Consider the following 20271-nt stretch of genomic DNA (forward strand, 5'->3'; position numbering starts at 1 on the left):
GCGCGTCGGCATTTATACTCTTGCCGTCGAATGTTCTGGCGTTATCGCTGGCGGTGGCGTAGATTCCAGAATAATTTGTACAGTTCGCAGAGTAGGCGCGATCTTATCGAAATGATCTACTACAGTCCGGAAGCTTTTCGAAAACTGCAGGCGCAGTTTGCGCTGAGAATTGTGTAGTGTTTTGGGACGATAACAAAACTTGGGAAATGGAACGTGACATTGCCCCCCTCTGAAAAAGGCATCGTCCTGATGCTTTAACTAAAGATGAAGGTACAACAATAATGTAAGAAAGTACAATGAATAAATTACGATACAATATTAATACAAAAAACACTGTTTCAGTTTGTCAACGCGCATGAAACGGCTTGAGGCGCGTGACATGGACGACTTCAGGTCGCGATCGACGTCATTGAGAGTTCGTGATGCCGTCGGGGACAACCTCGTAATCAAGTGGGCCGAGACGTCGAACCACCCTGTACGGTCCGAAGTACCGTCGCAGAAGCTTTTCACTTAGTCCACGTCGGCGTATCGGCGTCCATACGCAAACACGTTCACCGGGCTGGTATTCTACAAAGCGTCGTCGAAGATTGTAACGGCGGCTGTCGGTCGTCTGTTGATTCTTGATACGGAGACGCGCGAGATGTCGGGCTTCTTCGGGGCATTGAAGGTACTCACTCACATCAAGGTTTTCTTCATCGGTGACGTTGGGTAACATGGCATCGAGCGTTGTTGCCGGGCTCCATACGTAGACCAATTTGTACGGAGATATCTGCGTCGTCTCCTGCACCGCCGTGTTGTATGCGAAGGTCACGTATGGAAGAATGGCGTCCCACGTCTTGTGTTCGACATCGACGTACATTGCCAGCATGTCGGCGATCGTCTCGTTAAGCCGCTCGGTGAGGCCATTGGTCTGTGGGTGGTATGCTGTCGTCCGGCGGTGGTTTGTCTGGCTGTATGCCAAGATCGCTTGAGTTAAGTCAGCAGTTAACGCCGTTCCTCTGTCAGTAATAAGGACCTCCGGGGCGCCGTGACGCAGGACAATATGTTCGACGAAGAACTTAGCTACCTCGGATGCACTGCCTTTGGGAAGGGCTTTTGTCTCGACGTAGTGGGTGAGGTAGTCGGTAGCTACCACGATCCATTTGTTTCCGAAAGCCGACGTCGGGAACGGCCCCAATAGGTCCATACCAATCTGCTGGAAAGGTCGGCAAGATGGTTCAATTGGCTGCAGAAGTCCCGCTGGCCTTGTCGGCGGTGCCTTGTGTCACTGACAGTCCCGGCATGTCCTCACATAACGAGTAATGTCGGTGGTAAGACGTGGCCAGTAGTACCTTTCTTGTATCCTCGCGAGCGTGCGAGAAACACCGAGGTGCCCTGCCGTCGGATCGTCGTGCAGGGCCTGCAGGAATTCTGGTCGCAAAGCTGAAGGCACCACAAGGAGGTACTTAGCTCGAAGCGGTGAAAAGTTTTTATTTTGTAGAAGACCGTTTCGCAGGAAGAACGATGCAAGTGCGCGCTTGAATACCTTCGGGACTTCGGCGGTCCTGCCTTCGAGGTATTCTATTAGAGCCTTTAGTTCCCGGTCGTCCCGCTGTCATTCAGCGAAGTCGTCGGTAGTTATCATTCCCAAGAAGCAGTCGTCATCCGGGTCGTCGGGTGGTGGTTGGTCGACAGGCGCACGAGAAAGACAGTCGGCGTCGGAGTGTTTCTTGCCGGACTTGTAAATGACAGTAATGTCATATTCTTGAAGTCTCAGGCTCCATCGTGCGAGGTGATCTGAAGGGTCCTTCAAGGTGGCTAGCCAACACAAGGCGTGGTGGTCGCTCACAACTTTGAAGGGCCTGCCGTAGAGGTAGGGGCGAAATTTCGACGTAGCCCAGATGGTGGCGAGGCACTCCTTTTCTGTTGTGGAATAATTGGCTTCTGCTTTGGGTAGCGATCGGCTGGCGTAACTAATAACCCTTTCAAGTCCGTCAGCCCTCTGCACAAGAACGGCACTAAGACCTACGCTGCTTGCGTCAGTGTGTATTTCTGTCTCGGCGAATTCGCCAAAATGGGCAAGTAACGGAGGCGTCGTTAGGCGATGTTTAAGCTCCTAGAAAGCGTGTTCCTGCGGCGTTTCCCACTTGAACTCCATGTCGGCCTTGGTAAGGTTAGTGAGAGGATCAGCGATGCGGGCGAAGTTTTTCACGAACCGCCTATAATAGGCGCACAGGTCCAGAAATCGGCGCACCGCCTTCTTGTCAGTGGGTGGCGGGAAGTCGGCGATGGCGGCTGTTTTCCGTGGATCGGGACGAACTCCAGACTTGCTAATAATGTGCCCCAGAAACAAGAGCTTCTCGAACGCAAATCTGCACTTTTCTGGCTTCAGTGTGAGTCCGGACATCTTGATGGCTTGAAGTACAGCTTCAAGGCGCCGAAGATGCTCGTCGAAACTCGAGGAAAACACGACGACGTCGTCCAAGTACACAAGGCAAGTCTGCCACTTCAATCCTGCCAGTACTGTATCCATAACGCGTTGAAAAGTTGCAGGCGCTGAGCAAAGGCCGAAGGGCATCACCTTAAACTCGAAGAGGCCGTCCAGTGTTATAAACGCCGTCTTCTCTCGGTCTCTTTCGTCGACTTCGATTTGCCAATAGCCAGTCTTGAGGTCCATTGACGAAAAATACTTGGCGTTATGGAGCTGATCAAGTGCGTCATCTGTTCGTGGGAGAGGATACGCGTCCTTTCTTGTGATTTTGTTCAGGCGGCGATAATCGACGCAGAAACGTAGGGTCCCATCTTTTTTCTTCAGTAACACCACGGGGGACGCCCATGGACTCTTGAACGGCTGGATGATGTCATCCCGCAGCATTTAATCAACTTGTCTCTTCATGGCCTCTCGTTCTCGCATCGAAACTCTGTACAGACTCTTACGGAGTGGTCTGGCATTTTCTTCGGTTATGATGCGATGTTTTGTGATTGGGGTCGGCCGAATTTTTGATGACGACGAAAAGCAATCTTCGTATTGCAGGAGCAGGGCGTTGAGCTGTTCTTGCTTATGGTTCGGAAGTCTGGGATTGACATCGAAAGCTATGGGAGGGGCTTGGTTCCTCTGAGCAGGTTCCGCAGAATCGGCGAGGGCGAAGGCACTGGTGGCTTCGACAATTTCTTCAATGTATGTGACCGTTGTTCCTTTGTTCACATGTTTGTACTCATTGCTGAAATTCGTGAGCATAACCGTTGCTTTGCCTCCCCGCAGCTCTGCGATTCCTCTTGCGACGCAAATATTTCGGGTGACCAACAGATGCTGACTGCCTTCAACGACGCCTTCCAAGTCAGGTGATTTAGGAGCGCTAACTGAAATAATGACGCTTGAGCGAGGCGGAATGGTGACTTGTTCTTCCAGCACATTCAAGGCATGGTTTCCTGACGGCGTACGCGGCAGTAGTGCTTCTTCTGTGGATAACGTTATCGACTTTGTTTTTTGGTTTATGACAGCACCATGGAGGCATAAGAAGCCCATGCCAAGGATGACATCTCTCGAGCAACGCTGTAGGACTACGAAGTCTGTAGGATAAACACGGCTGTTAATGGTAACTCTCGCTGTGCAGATTCCTGCAGGCGTTACGAGATGACCTCTGGCTGTGCGGATTTCATGGCCTTCCCAAGCTGTCCTAACTTTCTTTAACTTCGCGGCGAACAACCCACTGATGACGGAGTAGTCGGCTCCAGTATCGACGAGAGCGTTCACACTGTGGCCGTCCATAAGAACGTTGAGGTCGCTAGTTCGCCATCTCGTATTACAGTTAGGGCGTGGCGTCGGGTCACGGCTGCGTCGGCTTGTTACGCTGCTTCCATGTTGCGTCGTCAGGTCACCTTCGGTAAGTGAGGTTTCGCCGTCAGGGCTTTGCCTGGTTGGCGTTGTGTTCGGAAAGCTCCGTCGCGGCATCGTCATCGTCGGAGGATCTTCGGTAGTTCGTCGCACAGCAACCGCACCTCCATCGGTTGCTGCCCTTAGTTTCCTAGATACGGGCTAAGAGACCGGTCCTGCGTTGGGCCAAAGTACTGCCGGTGGTGCGGTGACGTGCGGCGGCTGGGCGACGGCGAACGCGAAGGGCTTCGTGGTGTCCACTGAGTTCCTGTCAGGTAGTCGGCGATGTCACGTGGCCGTTCTCCTGGCTGTGGACGCGGTGCATTGACAGCGAAGCCACGCAGTCCCATCTATCGGTACTGGCAACGGCGGTATGTGTGTCCGGCCTCGCCGCAGTGGTAGCAGAGCGGGTGGTGGTCAGGGGTGTGCCAGACGTCAGTCTTCCTCGGCGCACTGCACTGGGCGGCTGGCGAACGGTATGACGTCGGTGGGGGGTGGTGGCGGCGGTGGCGTCTGTTGAAGGAAGTGCAATGGCGCAGCGTTTCGGCGTGGACGGGGAGGAGCGTTGTGGCGCACTGCAGCGGCATAGCTCATAGCTTCCAGCTCGGGCAGCGGTGCTTGGGGAATTCGAAGCGATTGCTGAACTTCTCGCACAATGTCGGCGATCGAATCCACTTGAGGCTGCGCCGAAGGCAACAGCTTGCGCAGTTCTTTCCGCACGATCGCTCGGATCGTTTCACGCAGGTCTTCGGAGTTACTGGCTTGAGCAGCATTGCATTCTGGAGTCAGGCGAGAATTATACTGTCGGATGCGCATGTCCAGGGTCTTTTCGATAGTGGTCGCTTCGGCTACAAATTCTTGGATGGTGTTCGGTGGATTTCTCATCAGTCCCGCGATGAGCTCCTGTTTAACCCCTCGCATGAGGAAACAAACTTTTTTCTCCTCAGGCATGTCTGGGTCATCGTGACGGAATAGGTGGGTCATTTCTTCTGTGAAAATAGCGACATTTTCATTTGGTAGCTGAACCCGGGTCTCAAATAAACCAGCGGCCCTCTCCTTGCGAGCGACGCTCGTGAACGTTAGCAGGAATGCGCCGCAGAAAACATCCCACGTTCGGAGCATGGACTCCCTATTTTCGAGCCAGGTCCTTGTGGTGTCTTCCAAATAGAAGAACACACGACGGAGCTTTTCGCCATGGTCCCAGTGGTTGAGGGTGGCCACACGTTCCTGTTTCTAGCCAGGACTCTGGGTCTTCGAACGATGACCCATGAAAAATTGATGGTTCCCTGGGTTGATGCATGACCATCGTGGGCTGGACGCTGCGGTTGTCATTGTCGCTGCAGTCGTGGTCATGGCCTTGGTCTTCCGCACCTTGTCTTGTAGAAGCCCGTACTACGGTGGTAGCCCTTGCTGTCGGCGGCTTGTTCGCTGCTCCTGGTTGGCGTCGGTGTCTTCTCCACGACGTGGGCTGGGTTCACGGCTTTACGGGAGCGTCCGGTACATGAACGAAGCAGCACCTCCACCAGATGTCACGGGGTCGTGACGTGGCTGAAGACAGGAGACTTTATGTTGAGATTTAACTGCTTATTTGGGCGAACCTGTGCCCGGTAAACGGAAAGTTCGATTACAATAGCAGTCTTGCACAGATAGCAGTGAACGGAGCGTCGGCCGTCGATCAACTACTGACAAGTGGCGAAGCGCGTCGGCATTTATACTCTTGCCGTCGTATGTTTTAGCGTTATCGCTGGCGGTGGCGTAGGTTCCAGAATAATCTGTACAGTTCGCAGAGTGGGCGCGATCTTACTGAAATGATCTACTACAGTCTGGAAGCTTCTCGAAAACTGCAGGCGCAGTTTGCGCTGAGAATGTAGTGTTTTGGGATGATAACAAAACTTGAGGAATGGAACGTGGCAATATGTCTTATCGCAACAAGGTGGAGTTAGTTTTTCCGAGTCCCCGAAACAAAAAACACAACCACTGCAGCACAGTTTGCATAATTTAGTGCCACACAGAAACATGTGATCGCGACCTAGGGAGGAATAAACGAGAGAATCACAAGCGGTCACCCCTTTCAGACATGGTAAAACAGACAGCGGTGAGCTTTGCAGAACCGAGAAGCAATAACCACCCAAATGACGAAACCGAAACCAGCCGCACCGCGTGTGCACATTCGGATGCGCTAGGGAAAGCTGCCACGCCACTTTAGAAAAAACATAAGAAAAAGTTCGAGAGATATTGCCGCATGAAAAAATTGCACGCCTTCCTGAAGCGTGGCAGCACATTCTAAGCAAAAAAAAGTTATCGAACAGGCACGCATTTTAAATGAGCTGCACTGCGGGTGTGCTCGAATGTGCAAGTGACTGCCGGCGCGTCACCCTGCGGAGCATAAAAAAAAAGCAACAATGGAAAGACAACAGCGCATGAAAAGAATTTTAGTTTCCCAAAGCATGGCAGCATATGCCAAGCAAGAAAAAGGATAGAGAAAGGCGTGTTTCAAACCAGCCGAACTGTGAACGTGCTAGGGTGTGCATGCGAAGAAGAAAAAATAAAAAATAAATGGAGAAAAATCGGCACGTGAAAAGTTTTCCGTTGCCAAAGTGTGGCAGCACATGCCAAGCAAAAGAAATGGTCGGAAAAGGCGCGCATTTTACACATAGAGGAAGTGGCGTACATGTACAGCGACAACACTTTGGTTCTTGTTAGGTGCTGCCGTATTATGCACCGCGTGACCCCTGAAAGGGGTGAAGGAATACTCCAATAAACAGAGTTTATTTCGCATATTCTAAAGAGTGAAGCACTGTGAGTGCACAGAACTGCACATTAATGGCTGTGACATCAAGCAAGCCAGCGACGAAAGCAAAGAGCATGTTTTCCTGTCCTACGACCACCCTTTCGCTCCCTTTCCTTTACACTCTACTGTCCCCTTTCAACAAAGTCACTGAGACGTGCCCCCATCTAGGAACAATGTTCGCTGCTGGTGCCATTCACGCTGGTTCTATGGACCAAATGAGAGCAGAGCCGGTGGATTGATCCGGACAATGACTAGCATAGTTGGCACGCTCGTTTCTCGTGAATGAAATGTCACCTCTTGTAGTTCGTGACATAACTACTTGACACGACAGTTTGTGACAAATGCCTTAAAGTTATTCTTTTCCGCTAGTTTCTGACTGAAAACAAAGTTGTGTCAACCGATTTCAGCCTCGAAACTCTTTCAATTATGCTGAAACTCTAGGCACCAAAAATTTTGTTCAGTATTCCTTTAAAATCACGTTAACTCAAATACATTAACTTATTTAAAGAATTAAGACAAACTGTTTTCTAATCAAAACTACCTGCGAAGAACAATCCCAGCATATTTCCATGCATGTTTTTTTTATTTTCACTTTTGTTTGACTTGGTTTTCACCCAGAAAGCATGGGTCAGCGATGCTCAATGCAAACTGTGCCTCCTGGTTCAAGAAGGTTCATCATCATTGTAGATCGTTTTGTTAAGATTACTCACAAGACACACCCACAAGACACACCCACAAGACACACCCACAAGACACACCCACAAGACACACCCACAAGACACACCCACAAGACACACCCACAAGACACACCCACAAGACACACCCACAAGACACACCCACAAGACACACCCACAAGACACGCCCACAAGACACGCCCACAAGACACGCCCACAAGACACGACACTCGAGATTATTCTAGAGCTTAGATGAAGACGATAAGGCTGGAATATTCGAGGACACATGTATAAATGCGGCTGCGTTTCGCAGCTTGTCAGTTGAGCTTGTCAACGCTCTGTTCCCTGCTATAAGTACCAGTGATAGATAGATATGTAGTATTTAATGTCCCAAAACATCAGTGCCAGTGTGTTGCTGTAATCTGACCTTTTCCTTTTACATGACCACAAGTTCGGCCCAATTAGCCGTTTAACCTGAACACCCAGCCTGCTCCCTTCACCCGCGTCACGACCCCGTGACAATATCAAAATAGCTTTATGCTCAATTTTTTAGCTAATCCCATAATTCGTACAGTGGTAATCACTAATATACAAGTGATGGTTTATACAAAAGTGATGGAAAAGGAGCATTGAAGCAAAAGTCTTTCTAAGAGAGCAGTAAAGCTAACCAACACTCAATGCGCACCGAAAAAAACAAGAAACAGACAAACCTGGCACTACCAAGCCCATGAAGCTTTCCGTTCTTCCAAGTGCCCCGAAACACTGTGTCTCCTCCATTTCCAGGAACAATGTATTCACCTTCACCATGTTGCAAGTTATTCTTGAACCGGCCCGTGTACTTGCGACCATCAGGCCATGACAGTTTTCCACTAAAAGTCAAGCACACACAACATGCTAGATAAGACATAAAGAAACTTTACATATATAAACAAGCCCAATCTAATGCAGTCATATACTCAACGAAGCCTTATTGCCAGAAAAAAATAATTATACATTCTTGAAAAACCACTACTCATTTATATTATGACTGGGGAAAATGATAAAGCCATGCACACACCAGAACTGCTTTCATGCATTACCAGCTGTTGTGCACTGGGAGCAGGGGGGAGACATGGCCCCCATATGGAGCAAATTCACCATGTTGCAAGTTATTCTTGAACCGGCCGTGTACTTGCGACCATCAGGCCATGACAGTTTTCCACTAAATGTCAAGCACACACAACATGCTAAATAAGACATAAAGAAACTTTACATATATAAACAATGCAGTCATATACTCAACGAAGCCTTATTGCCAGAAAAAAATAATTATACATTCTTAAAAAACCACTACTCATTTATATTATGACTGGGGAAAATGATAAAGCCATGCACACACCAGAACTGCTTTCATGCATTACCAGCTGTTGTGCACTGGGAGCAGGGGGGAGACATGGCCCCCACAGGGAGCAAATTCAAGCACATAATTTTTATTACTCTGCAAGCAACATACTGAAGCTCTATCTTTCAAGTGAAATGACAATGAAGAGCTCCAAAGAAGTTGAGTGCGTGTACTAAGCTAAGGAAAATGCTTGGCTGCATTTCCTTTGTATAGCATTGCATATGCAGTAAAATAAACTTGAAACCATGCTTTGCAGCATATTCAACCGTTTGAGCAAATGTGTGACACATACATCTCACTTTTTCATCTGAAGAAAAAGTTTTCTTCCACATAACCCATCGCATTTAGCGCAAAGCTAAGCCACTCACATCTTATCCAAGTCTTAGTAACCTCAAGGAAATTCCTCTTACATATATTTTAAAGGCAGAAGTAGCACTACAGATCAATTTTTCATGTTAACTTTTGATTTTTTTCTTTTCCTCAAATAGAAAAGAGGTGTCAATCATAAGGCCACATAATTTTCTCTTTTGCTGGATTTTTTCAGAGTGATGATTATAAATTCTAGTCATCAGGTTTTTTAGTAAATTTGCACAATAACTTGACCAATTAATGCATTGAAATGAACCCCTGTGAAATTGCCATACTCCTCCCTCCGTGTAATTGCAGATATTAGAGCGTGGAAATAGTACTGTGTTACAATAGCAATTATTTATTAGACAGTCTCGACAGGTTTTGTGCTGTTGCCATCACCATCATGTCCTTTATTAAAAGCAAATTGATAAGATATCCCCCGTATCATATTGTTACGACGTGGGATCGACGAGCACACAAAGCGCCTCAAACAAATACGCTTTATCGATCACAGAAAAAAGACTGCAACGACTTCTTCTTCTTTTGCCCTCGGCCAAGGACACTCGCGCTGCTACGTTATCGCCACCACTGGCACATACGCGTGGCATTATTCCCCCTTAAAAAAAAAAACATCGCCCCGATGTTAAACATTCAAGAAGCAAGGCGAAATCAAAACTGCACAGTTAGTCACTGAAAGTAAGGTTTCATCCGAAGCACGTGGACAATTTCTGGTGAATGTCTGCGGTGCTTCGAACACTGCACGCCATTCATAACAACCTCGTAGTTGACGTCACTGATGCGTCGCAGAACCTTGTAGGGCACAAAGTATCTTCCCAACAGCTTTTTGGAGAGCCCACGCTGACGAATAGGTGTCCAGACCCATACTTTTGCCGGCCACGTTGCATATGACGGGTCTGTGCCGGAGGTTGTAATGTTTGGCATCGTCGTCTTGTATGGTGATTCGCAACCTGGCAAGTTCTCTGGCTTCTTCTGCGAGCTGGGTAAACTCTTCGGCGTCCGTCGCATTACCATCATTTTCATAGGAGAGCATTGCGTCCAACGTTGTCGTAACCTCGCGTCCGTAAAGGAGACAGAAGGGTGTCTTCCGAGTGGTCTCCTGTCTTGTTGAGGCGTTCGGTGAGCCCGTTGGTCTGGGGATGATATGCCATTGTCTTTCTGTGAGCTGTACCACTTAGCCGGAAAATGGCGTCCAAAATCTCGGCCATGAACGCAGTACCTCTGTCGGTGATGACTATTGCGGGAGCACGGTGTCTTAGAACGATGGCTTCAATGAAAAATTGTGCCACTTCAGCTGCTGTTGCTCGTGGTAGAGCATCCGTCTCCGCGTATCAGGTCAGGTAATCCATGGCGACGATTATCCACCTGTTTCCAGTGGCAGATTTTGGGAAGGGGCCCAGAAAATCCATGCCAATTTGTGCAAACCCTGTCGCCGACACTCGGACAGGCTGCAGCTGGTTTGATGAATGGTGGCTTGCGACGCTGGCAATTTAGACATGCCTACACCTAAGTTTTGACACTTTCGGCAAGTCCTGGCCAGTAATAGTTCTGCCTTATCCTCGCCAATGTTCTTGCGTAAACCAAGTGACCAGTGGTAGGTTCGTCATGGCAGGTTTGCAGTACCTCACGGCGAAGCGAAGAAGGAACGACCAGCAAGTAGCTGCTGCCGGCGAGTGAAAAGTTCTTCTTATAAAGAATGTCATTTCGCAAGCAGTACGACGGCAGCCCTCTCGCAAATAACATCGGCACGCTATTCGTTTGCCCTTGTAGGTAATTTATGAGTGGTAGCAGTTCAGCATCGTCATGCTGCTGTTGAGAAAAGGCGGCAGTGTTCACAATTTCCAGAAAGGCCGTGTTGTCGTCATTGTTGTTTGGGGATGTCGTCTCAACAGGAGACCGAGAAAGACAGTCGGCATCGGTGCGTCGTTTTCCCAACTTGTAGGCAACAGTGAAGTCAAATTCTTGGCGCCGAAGACTCCATCGTGCAAGATGGCCAGACGAATCTTTCAAGTTGACTAACCAACAGAGAGAGTGGTGATCGCTTATAACGGTGAATGGGCGGCCGTACAAATAAGGACGAAACTTCACGACTGCCCATACCATTGCAAGACACTCTTTCTACATAGTAGTGTAGTCAGCTTTTGCTAGGGACAGCGTCCTCCTCGCGTAGGTGATCACCTTTTCCTAGTGTAGGCGATCACCTTTTCGTTGTTGTCCTTACACTGTACGAGCACTGCTCCAAGACCCACATTACTAGCGTCTGTATGAAGTATTGTTGGCGCGTCTTCATCGAAGTGGGCCAGTACGGGGGGTGTTTGCATGCGCTGATGAAGCTCGTGAAATGCCTGCTGTTAGTCTTCGCCCCATCTGAAGGGGATACCTTCCCGAGTAAGCTGTGTCAATGGCCATGCGATGTGCGAAAAATTAGCAATAAACCGCTGGTAATAGGCAAAGAGTCCCAAAAAAACGTCGCACTGATTTTTTTGTCTGATGGCGTCGGGAAGTTCGCCACGGCGGCAATTTTATCCGGGTCAGGTCGGATCCCTTGGCTGCTATCGACATGACCCAGGAATTGAAGTTTGTGGAAGCCGAAGTGGCACTTTTCAGGTTTTAGAGTAAGACCAGCCAAGCGTATTGGTTCAAAAACTGCTTCGAGCCTTCGTAAGTGTTCCTCGAAAGTCGCCAAAAAGACAATTACATCCTCGAGGTACACCAAGCAGGTTTGCCACTTAAGTCCCGACAAAACCGTGTCCATGAGACCCTGAAATGTTGCTGGTGCCGAACACAAACTGAAAGGAAGTACCTGAAATTCATAAAGTCCATCAGGAGTAACAAAAGCGGTCCTTCTCACAATCTCTCTCATCCACTTCAATTGCCAGTAGCCGCTTTTCGAGTCCATGGAAGAAAAGTAGCATGCGTTTTGTAGTCTATCCAATGAATCATCAATACGCGGCAGAGGGTAGACGTCCTTCTTTGTGATCTGATTGAGCTTCCAGTAGTTGACGCAGAAACGCAAGCTGCCGTCCTTCTTTTTGACGAGTACTACAGGTGATGCCCAAGGACTGCTAGATGGCCGAATAACACCATCTTCTAGCATCGTTTTCACCTGTTTTTGAATTGCCTCACGCTCCTTTGGGGCGACTCGATAAGAATTTTGCCGGATGGGTCTGGTGTCAGAATCCATGATGATGCAGTGTTTCGTCAGTGCCATTTGACCAACTCTTGATGTGGATGAGAAGCAGCAGTGGAACTTGTCAATCAGCATGAGAAGGCGGTCTCGCTCAATGGGAGATAACGTTGGACCAATGTCGGCAGGTATCAGTGTAGTGATAGTAGACGCTGCTACTTCCTCCCCTAAATGACAATCTTTTGTTTGAGAAAGTTCGTCGAAATAGGCAATAGCCGTGCCTTTAACTATGTGTCGGCGTTCTCTGCTGAAATTTGTCAATAAAAGTTCAGCGAATCCGTCAATAACAGTGATGACAGCCCTGGCATCAGAAATGCCGCTAGTGAATGCGAGCTCCTTGATGTGTTCAGAGATGCCAGTACCGTTTTATAAGATGTCACAGTGCACGGATACGAGGGAACAACTTCGTGGCGGCAGTATGACGTCGCCATCAGCAATACGGAAGCGAGGTGGCTGGTGTTCCTCATCTGTAGCAGCGTCTGAGCTTATAGCAAACGTCACGATTCTGTCACGGATGTCAATCACAGCCCCGTATTCGTGCAAGAAATCCATTCCTAAAATGAGCTGTTTACAGCACTTGTGAAGAATGACGAGGGTGGTGACAAAGGTGGAACCGGTGATGAAGAGTTGGGCTGTGCACTTTCCCACTGATGTCATCAACTGACCTCCTGCCGTTCTTATATTGGGTCCGTGCCATGGCATCTTTACCTTCCTTAGTCTGTCGGCTAGCTGTAGGCTTATTATAGAAAAGTGGGAGCCGGTGTCCACAAGAGCCGTCACTTGGTGGCCGTCAATGTGAACGACGAGGTCAGCGCAGATAACATCGGTTACGCCGGCAGTTGTTCCATTCGTCGGATTAGTCGTTGCTGTCGTCTTCGGCCTTGGTGGCTTCGAGCTGTCATATGTCTGCAATGGGGGCTGTTCGCAAGTTCGATTATTGGCAATCCCCTCCCCCTGAGGTCGCCGTGTCTAGTTTCCCCGTCACGGGCTAGGAGACATGCCCCTGGTGACGTCGGCAAAACTGCGACGATTAGGTAAACTGCCCCGCGCAGGAGATGGAGAATGTGACCCGGGCCTCATTGGATTCTGCAGCGGTGTGTTCATAAAAGTGTCGGAGTGTTTATAGGAGTGTGTTCATAGGAGGAAATATCAAGTACTGAGTGTCGCGATAACGGCAAACTCTGTAAATGTGTCCAGATTTGCCACAATGAAAGCATACCGGTTGACGGTCAGCGGTACGCCACAAATCGGTTTTCCGATGCTGGTAGGTAAGCGGGGACTCACTATTGAACCACGCTGTGGGCTTCAAATTTTGGCTAAACGGCATTCGTCTTGTCGGCGAGATCGATGAGGTTGGGAAAGTCGTCGGCACTGAGAGTGGCTGTGTTTGCAGAATTGGTGGTGGTCTAGTCATTGGAGTCTGCTGTGCCAAAGGCGCGACAACGAGGTGTTGGACTGCATTAGCATAAGTAAAATGTCGTCGCACATCATCATAGCCGGATGAAGAGAGCCTGATGGACCTCATCCCGGACAACATCAGCGACAAAAGACAATGCTGGCATCGGTTCGGTTGCTGGAATTAAACCAAGCTGCCGAAGCTCCTCCCTCAAAATCTCCCGGATGACTTCCCGCAGAGGCCCGTCGTTGTCGCAGAGGCTCGCCGCAGTCGTAACGAGACTACTCGCTCAAAAATTGACCGAGTTCTGCTGGCGGTACCGTTGCTGTAGGGCCCATTCAATAGCTGTGGCTTCTTTCGTGAACTCGGCTGCTGTGGTTGGTGGATTCCTCACAAGCCCAGCAAACAGTTGCTCCATCACGTCTCGCGCACGCCTCGCATTAGATATTGCAGCTTCGAGTCTTCAGGCATCTCAGGATCTGCCCTGCCGAAAAGACGGGTCATGTCCTCGGCGAACATAGCAACGCTCTCATTTGGTTTTTGAATTCGAGCTTTCAAGAGACGTTGCACATTCTTTCTGTCGAGACTAGTAAAAGTGTGAATCGACTGGTTGCAGAAGTCGTCCCACGTAGCCATACTTCTTTCCCTGTAGATGTACACGTCTGGGTGTTGCCTTTCAGGTAGAAGTACACATTCGCAAGTTTGTCTTCTGGGGTGGGCCACAGGTTGTACTTAGCGCAGCGTTCAAACTGGTCCAGCCAGTCTTGGGAGTCTTCATAGGTCTCACCTTGAAAGCAGTCAGGAATCATGGGATACTGAAGTGTCATGTGCGATGAAGCTATAGTAGCCATGGTGGCTGAAGGAGGCAAGCGATTGCTGGCAGTTTCTGGCAAGGGATTGAGCTCGGGAGCCAGGCATCGCAGACGGCGACTGAAACGGTGGACTGGTGTGTCGACGGGTGTAACGATTCCAGGCTCACATGTCAGGTCCGCGAAGGGGTGCTAAGCATGAACACTACCCAGCAACTCCACCAGTGTGACGACCCGGGATCGACAAGCACACAAAGCGCCTCAAACAAATATGCTTTATCAATCACAGGAAAGACTCCAACGACTTCTTCATCTTTTGCCCTTGGCCAAGGACACTCGCGCTGCTTCGTTGTCGCCACCACTGGATCATACGCGCGGCAATATGTTCTATCTGTAGAAAATAGCGCGCAAGCGGGGGCGATGAATACAGCTGAAGCAGAGATCAAATGAGCCGGCCTATCTCCATCATCGCTCGGAGGGAGCATGCGATAAAATCGAGCCCCCCCCCCATTAGACCAGCCATTGAATACTCAAGCCGAGAGGAAACGCCCTGTGCATATTTAAAGGGACACTAAAGTCAAATAACAATTTACTTCAGAATGAAAGCTCAATGTAATGACAACATCTAAAACGACAATATTATCAATAACAGTGCCTTACTTACCGAGAAATTAAGGTATATGCACAGGAACACATGCGCCGCAGCAGGACATTTTCAAAATGAGTCCGATGACATCAGACGGACCGCCTACAATTAATCATTTGTAAACGATCTAGCTACACTAAACAAAGAACCTTCCGTGCATCAAGAGACGCAATAAAATGCTGCTTATTTGTTTCTGTTTGATTCATAGAAAAAATAACCGCTGGACGTTACTATGGGGAGTGGCGCGAGTGGTTCAAAAATTCAATTTTCGCGTGGTTACAAGGGACATGCGGTGCCATCTAGCGGGGCGCAGTTCAACCAAAAAACGTCTGCGATCTCGAAGCCAATGGCAGAAAATCGATCATTGGCCGTTGTTGCTGCTGTGGCTCTCGCTGCTTTCGGTGTGCTGCTACTAGCGCAGTAAAGCCAAGCAACGTTGTGCACGGCAACAGTGACGTCAATCGGTCCAGTCGGTCCGCTTCTTGCGGTGGGTAACTTGAAGTACGCTAACCCGATGCAGACCACTAAAACTTAATTTTATTTCAAAATAGGCCCTTCCTTGGCACAAAAGTAACACTACGAGGCTTGTGGACCGCTATTTCCACAATCAACGTCGAAATAATAGTTGTTTTCAGTGTCCCTTTAACGAACATGGAAAAGATTTGAGAGGAGGGGGTTTGCTCGAGCAGCAACTCTGAACTTTGATTTTACGGGTGTGATCGCTGGCGTGCACGCAATCTCGCTATCTAGGCAGCCATCAGCTTATACCTTCTTTTGTGCTGCGCTCTTAACACGAAAAGACAGTGCGAAAAATGTCCCTGGAGCAGCCATATTCTCTTACACCAGCATTTCATAGAATCCAAGAGAGTTTTGACTTAGTATAACATTACAATTTCTTGCTATCACATTCATTACTTCACCCTTGTGGTGAAATTGTGACTTTTTTTCGGCCTATCATACACCTTTTGAAAAGTAGGCACATACTAGGGGACAACAGCTGTATTCAACAATTTAAACGGTCAAAGAAAGGACAGCCAAATAGATAAAGAAATGGTTTGTGCATGCAGTGAAGTAAGCTTTAAAAGAAAATGCGCTACGAAGGCTCACAAGAGCCGCAGGTGCAGATGGTGTTTGACTGCTGGAACGAGGTCAGCACGGTTTTTTTCTTCCCACATTCAGAATTGGTGCTCTGTGTCACTTGCTTCGACCGTTTCACACCCAAAATACTCGTTTATTCATTTGCCAGATGGTAGCTTCATGAGAAAGTGGGGCAGTATTTTCAGACTTTTCGAAAACACTCTCACAAAATCAGTGGGACATATATGTCCCACTTTTTTAAAGTAAACTACTGGCGTGATTCTTATAAAATGTTTTATCGTAGTATTGCTTTGTAGTTTACACCAATATACCACAGCTGGTTTTTATATCATCCTGTCAAAAATATAGGCAAACATACAAAGGGTTAATGATGCAATTTGTGCAAGTGAGCTTCTTTGTTTTAATAAATTACGAAGGATGCCAAATACAAAGGAATAGGTAAGCAGGCGCCAGGCTACAGTGGTGGCCCTGATGAGGATCCTGTGCATTCTTACGCCCCAGCCCTTTCTTAATCAGACAAAAGCAGCTTAATTTAATTCAGGACTGTAGAGAGGAAGAAGATATGTGCCGCAGTGGGTCACGCCTTTAGCGAGAGTAGCCCGAGCTGTTCCCCCAAGCGTTGTGATTTCTGCGTCGGTTGCTGCCGCCCGCTTTCTGCATCAATAGACCTGCTGTGCAAGTACTACTTATGCCAATAAACTCCGTTTCAGAGTGGTGGAGGTGCCGGGTCACTCAACCTGGAACTCCGCAACAGGAAACTACCTGCCATCCCAGACATGGCTGAAGAAAACACCCAGCAAGGTACGACCCAGCCTCCGATGGTCATCGTGCCCACTGCGCTACGCGAGCGTGATCCACCTTTTTTCGACGGTACTGATGAGCAAGACGTAGAAGATTGGCTGTCGACATTTGAAAAGGTAGGCACAAGCAACAAGTGGGACAACCCTTCGAAGCTGCAATATGTACCCTTCTACCTGAAAGAGGTAGCGAGTCTGGTTTAACAACCACCACTCGGAATTCGCCACTTGGAGTGCCTTTAAGCTACGCATTACCAATGTGTTCGGTTGCCCCGAGGTACGCAAGCTACGTGCCAAACAGCGCCTACGGGGACGCACACGGCTTCAGGGGGAAGGCTTCACAAGCTACATCGAGAATGTGCTCGACTTATGCAAGCGCCTTGACCCATCAATGATCGAGGCAGACAAGATCAAACACATGTTGAAGGGGATAGACGACGACGCCTTCCAGATGCTGCTGGCCAAGGGCCCACGTACGTGTCCGAACTCGCCACTCTTTGCCAGAGCTTCGAGGAGTTGTGCAAAGAACGGGTCATGACACGGCGGCCAGCGGCTACCGATGAAACTCTCACGGCACTGACCCTGGGTGGAGACCACAGCACAATCATGTCGGAAATCAAACGATATGTGGGCGAGGAGGTGGCCCGACAACTTTCGTGCCTGTCGTATTTACCGGCAACGGAACCCTCTTTTGAGCGTCTCGCGCCCGCCATCAGGCAGGTAATACAGGCGCAGGTCTCTGAGGCACTGTCATCCGCCTCTCAGACAGCACCCGTCACCGCGCCATTGACTTACGCTGCTGCTGCTGCTACTCCGCCACGACCTCCACTTGGGCCGACTACCCAGCCTGTACGAGTATCAACGACGCCATTTCCAGCAACACAACAGCGCTATAATGGAAACCCTTGGCGCACAGTTGACAATCGCCCGATCTGTTACGCATGCGGATATCCAGGTCACGTGGCGCGCTTCTGTTGCCGGCGCTTCGCAATAGACCCGGCTGCAGCTCCGAGGTACCCTGACTACTCTTTACCGGCTTCGTACAACGCGCAACGAGAACTGCCACGTCAATGCGACCGACAATCATGGAACGCGACCTATCACCAACCGAACTAGACCATCGCCCTGCTGCCAACTACCGACCATTCGGCCTCCGTTGCTCATCCTCACCACAACGCTACCATTCTCCGTCCCCTCTGCGTCGCTGACCAAACCCCGTAGAGACGGAAAACTGACTGCCGCAGCTCCGGAGGCATGAGCTGTGAAATCGTCGCATTGTACAAGTCCTCGCCCGTCCCCCACAAATGTTCTGGAAGTGTTTGGTGAAGGTCTACGTACTCTTGCGCTTGTTGATACGGGTGCCGCTGTATCTGTGATGAGTCAGAAACTCTGCCGTTTGATACGAAAAGTAACGACGCCGCCTTCCGATGTTTTTCTGAATACTGCGAGTGCACAACCAATTCGACCAGTCGGAGCATGTACGGCGAGAGTAATAATTCAGGACGTCCTGTACCACACCGACTTTCTTGTGTTGACCACTTGTTCCCACGATGTGATACTTGGATGGGATTTTTTGTCGCGCCACCATGCCGTAATTGACTGCGCTCGCGCGCAGGTGGAATTTTCTGTGTTTTCAGATGCGCCATCTACCGACAATGAGCGCACTCACCATGGCAAGCTTCTTGTTGCTTCCGACGTTGATGTTCCTCCTCTTAGTGCCATCGTTGTCCCCGTCAATCGCACTGAATTGTCCGACTTTACCGTTGTGTTCTCCCCATCTGACGTTTTCAGTCGCCGCCACGGTACGTCTCTGCCATTCGCCGTTCTGCCACCTCACCAAGATACTTCCGGAATTGTCGTTTGCAATCCTAGCTCATGCCCTCTCACGAAACACTGGGCTATGTTCATCCTGTTGATGACAACGTTATTGTGCCTATTGAGTCCCACGACCCTGGCCAGCAACTTCAACTGAACGCTGTTACTCCTCTTTTTACGTGGGATGACTACTCCTCGGATATCTTTAATCGTTCCGTCCACAGCAAGCTTCCTCCGGATTAACCGGACCAGCTAATAACCCTTCTGCATGAATTCCGAGATTCATTTGACCTTCCTCAAAAGGCACTGAGTCAAACTAACACCGTCGCTCACACAATCTACACTGGAATGCACCCTCCTTAGCGGTAACGCCCCTGCCGCGTATCACCCAAGGAACGAAGTGTAATTGCAGAGAAGGTGGTTGATATGCTTCAGCGTGGTGTCGTCAAACTATCTTCTAGCCCTTGGTCTTCACCTGTTGTGCTAGTAAAGAAAAAAGACGGTTCGATTAGATTTTGTGTCGACTACCGGCGACTGAACAAAATTACACGGAAGGATGTATACTCTCTTCCCCGCATCGACAATGCTATCAATTGCCTACAAGGTGCCGAATTCTTTTCTTCGCTGGACTTACGTTCAGGTTACTGGCAGGTTCCGATGGCAGAGTGTGACCGTCCCAAAACAGCGTTCATTACGCCGGATGGCCTATACGAATTCATGGTTATGCCATCCGGTCTGTGCAATGCACCTGCAACGTTTGAACAAATGATGGACAGCATTTTACGCGGTCTTAAATGGCAGATTTGCTTATGTTACCTTGATGATGTTGTCGTATTCTCTCCTGATTTCCCTACTCCCGTCGACCGTCTGTGCACCATTCTTCAGTGTCTTACTAAAGCAAACCTCCAGCTTAACCTAAAAAAGTGCCACTTAGGGGCTCGCCAACTTACTATACTTGGTCACGTTGTGTCAAAGGATGGAATTTGCCCCGACCCAGACAAGCTTCGAGCCATAGCCGACTTTCCAAAGCCGACCTCACTCAAAGAACTAAGGAGCTTCATCAGCTTGTGCTCGTATTTTCGCCGTTTCGTCCACAACTTTGCATCAATAATAGCCCCTCTTACACAACTACTGAACGGTCCAGCTAATCTTTCTAACTGGACCCCGGCATGTGACGAAGCTTTCCTTACACTGCGCCGCCTGCTTATGTCCCCATCCATTCTACGCCATTACGACCCAAGTGCCCCCACCGAAGTGCACACAGATGCCAGTGGCGGTGGTCTTGGAGCAGTACTCACACAACGAAAGCCCGGTATTCCAGAGTACGTTATCGCATACTCAAGCCGCACACTCACGAAAGCGGAGATGAACTACTCAGTAACTGCAAAAGAATGCCTCGCAATCGTTTGGGCGTTAAGCAAGTTTCGTCCTTACTTGTACGGACAGAGTTTCGAC

General features: G+C 49.2%; 1 protein-coding gene across 4 annotated transcripts in view; it reads right to left on the minus strand.

Moving 5' to 3' along the window:
- Positions 1-20271, minus strand: part of Als2 (Amyotrophic lateral sclerosis 2) — a 170949-nt gene that overhangs the window by 76053 nt on the left and 74625 nt on the right. For all 4 annotated transcript variants that reach the window (XM_075876972.1, XM_075876973.1, XM_037427255.2 and 1 more), the window contains one exon: positions 8029-8187. In XM_075876972.1, coding sequence (XP_075733087.1) covers positions 8029-8187 — 159 coding nt within the window. The remainder of the gene's footprint in view (positions 1-8028; positions 8188-20271) is intronic.

Source organism: Rhipicephalus microplus, chromosome X (assembly GCF_043290135.1).
Source record: "Rhipicephalus microplus isolate Deutch F79 chromosome X, USDA_Rmic, whole genome shotgun sequence".
In the NCBI taxonomy this organism is placed as follows: domain Eukaryota; kingdom Metazoa; phylum Arthropoda; class Arachnida; order Ixodida; family Ixodidae; genus Rhipicephalus; species Rhipicephalus microplus.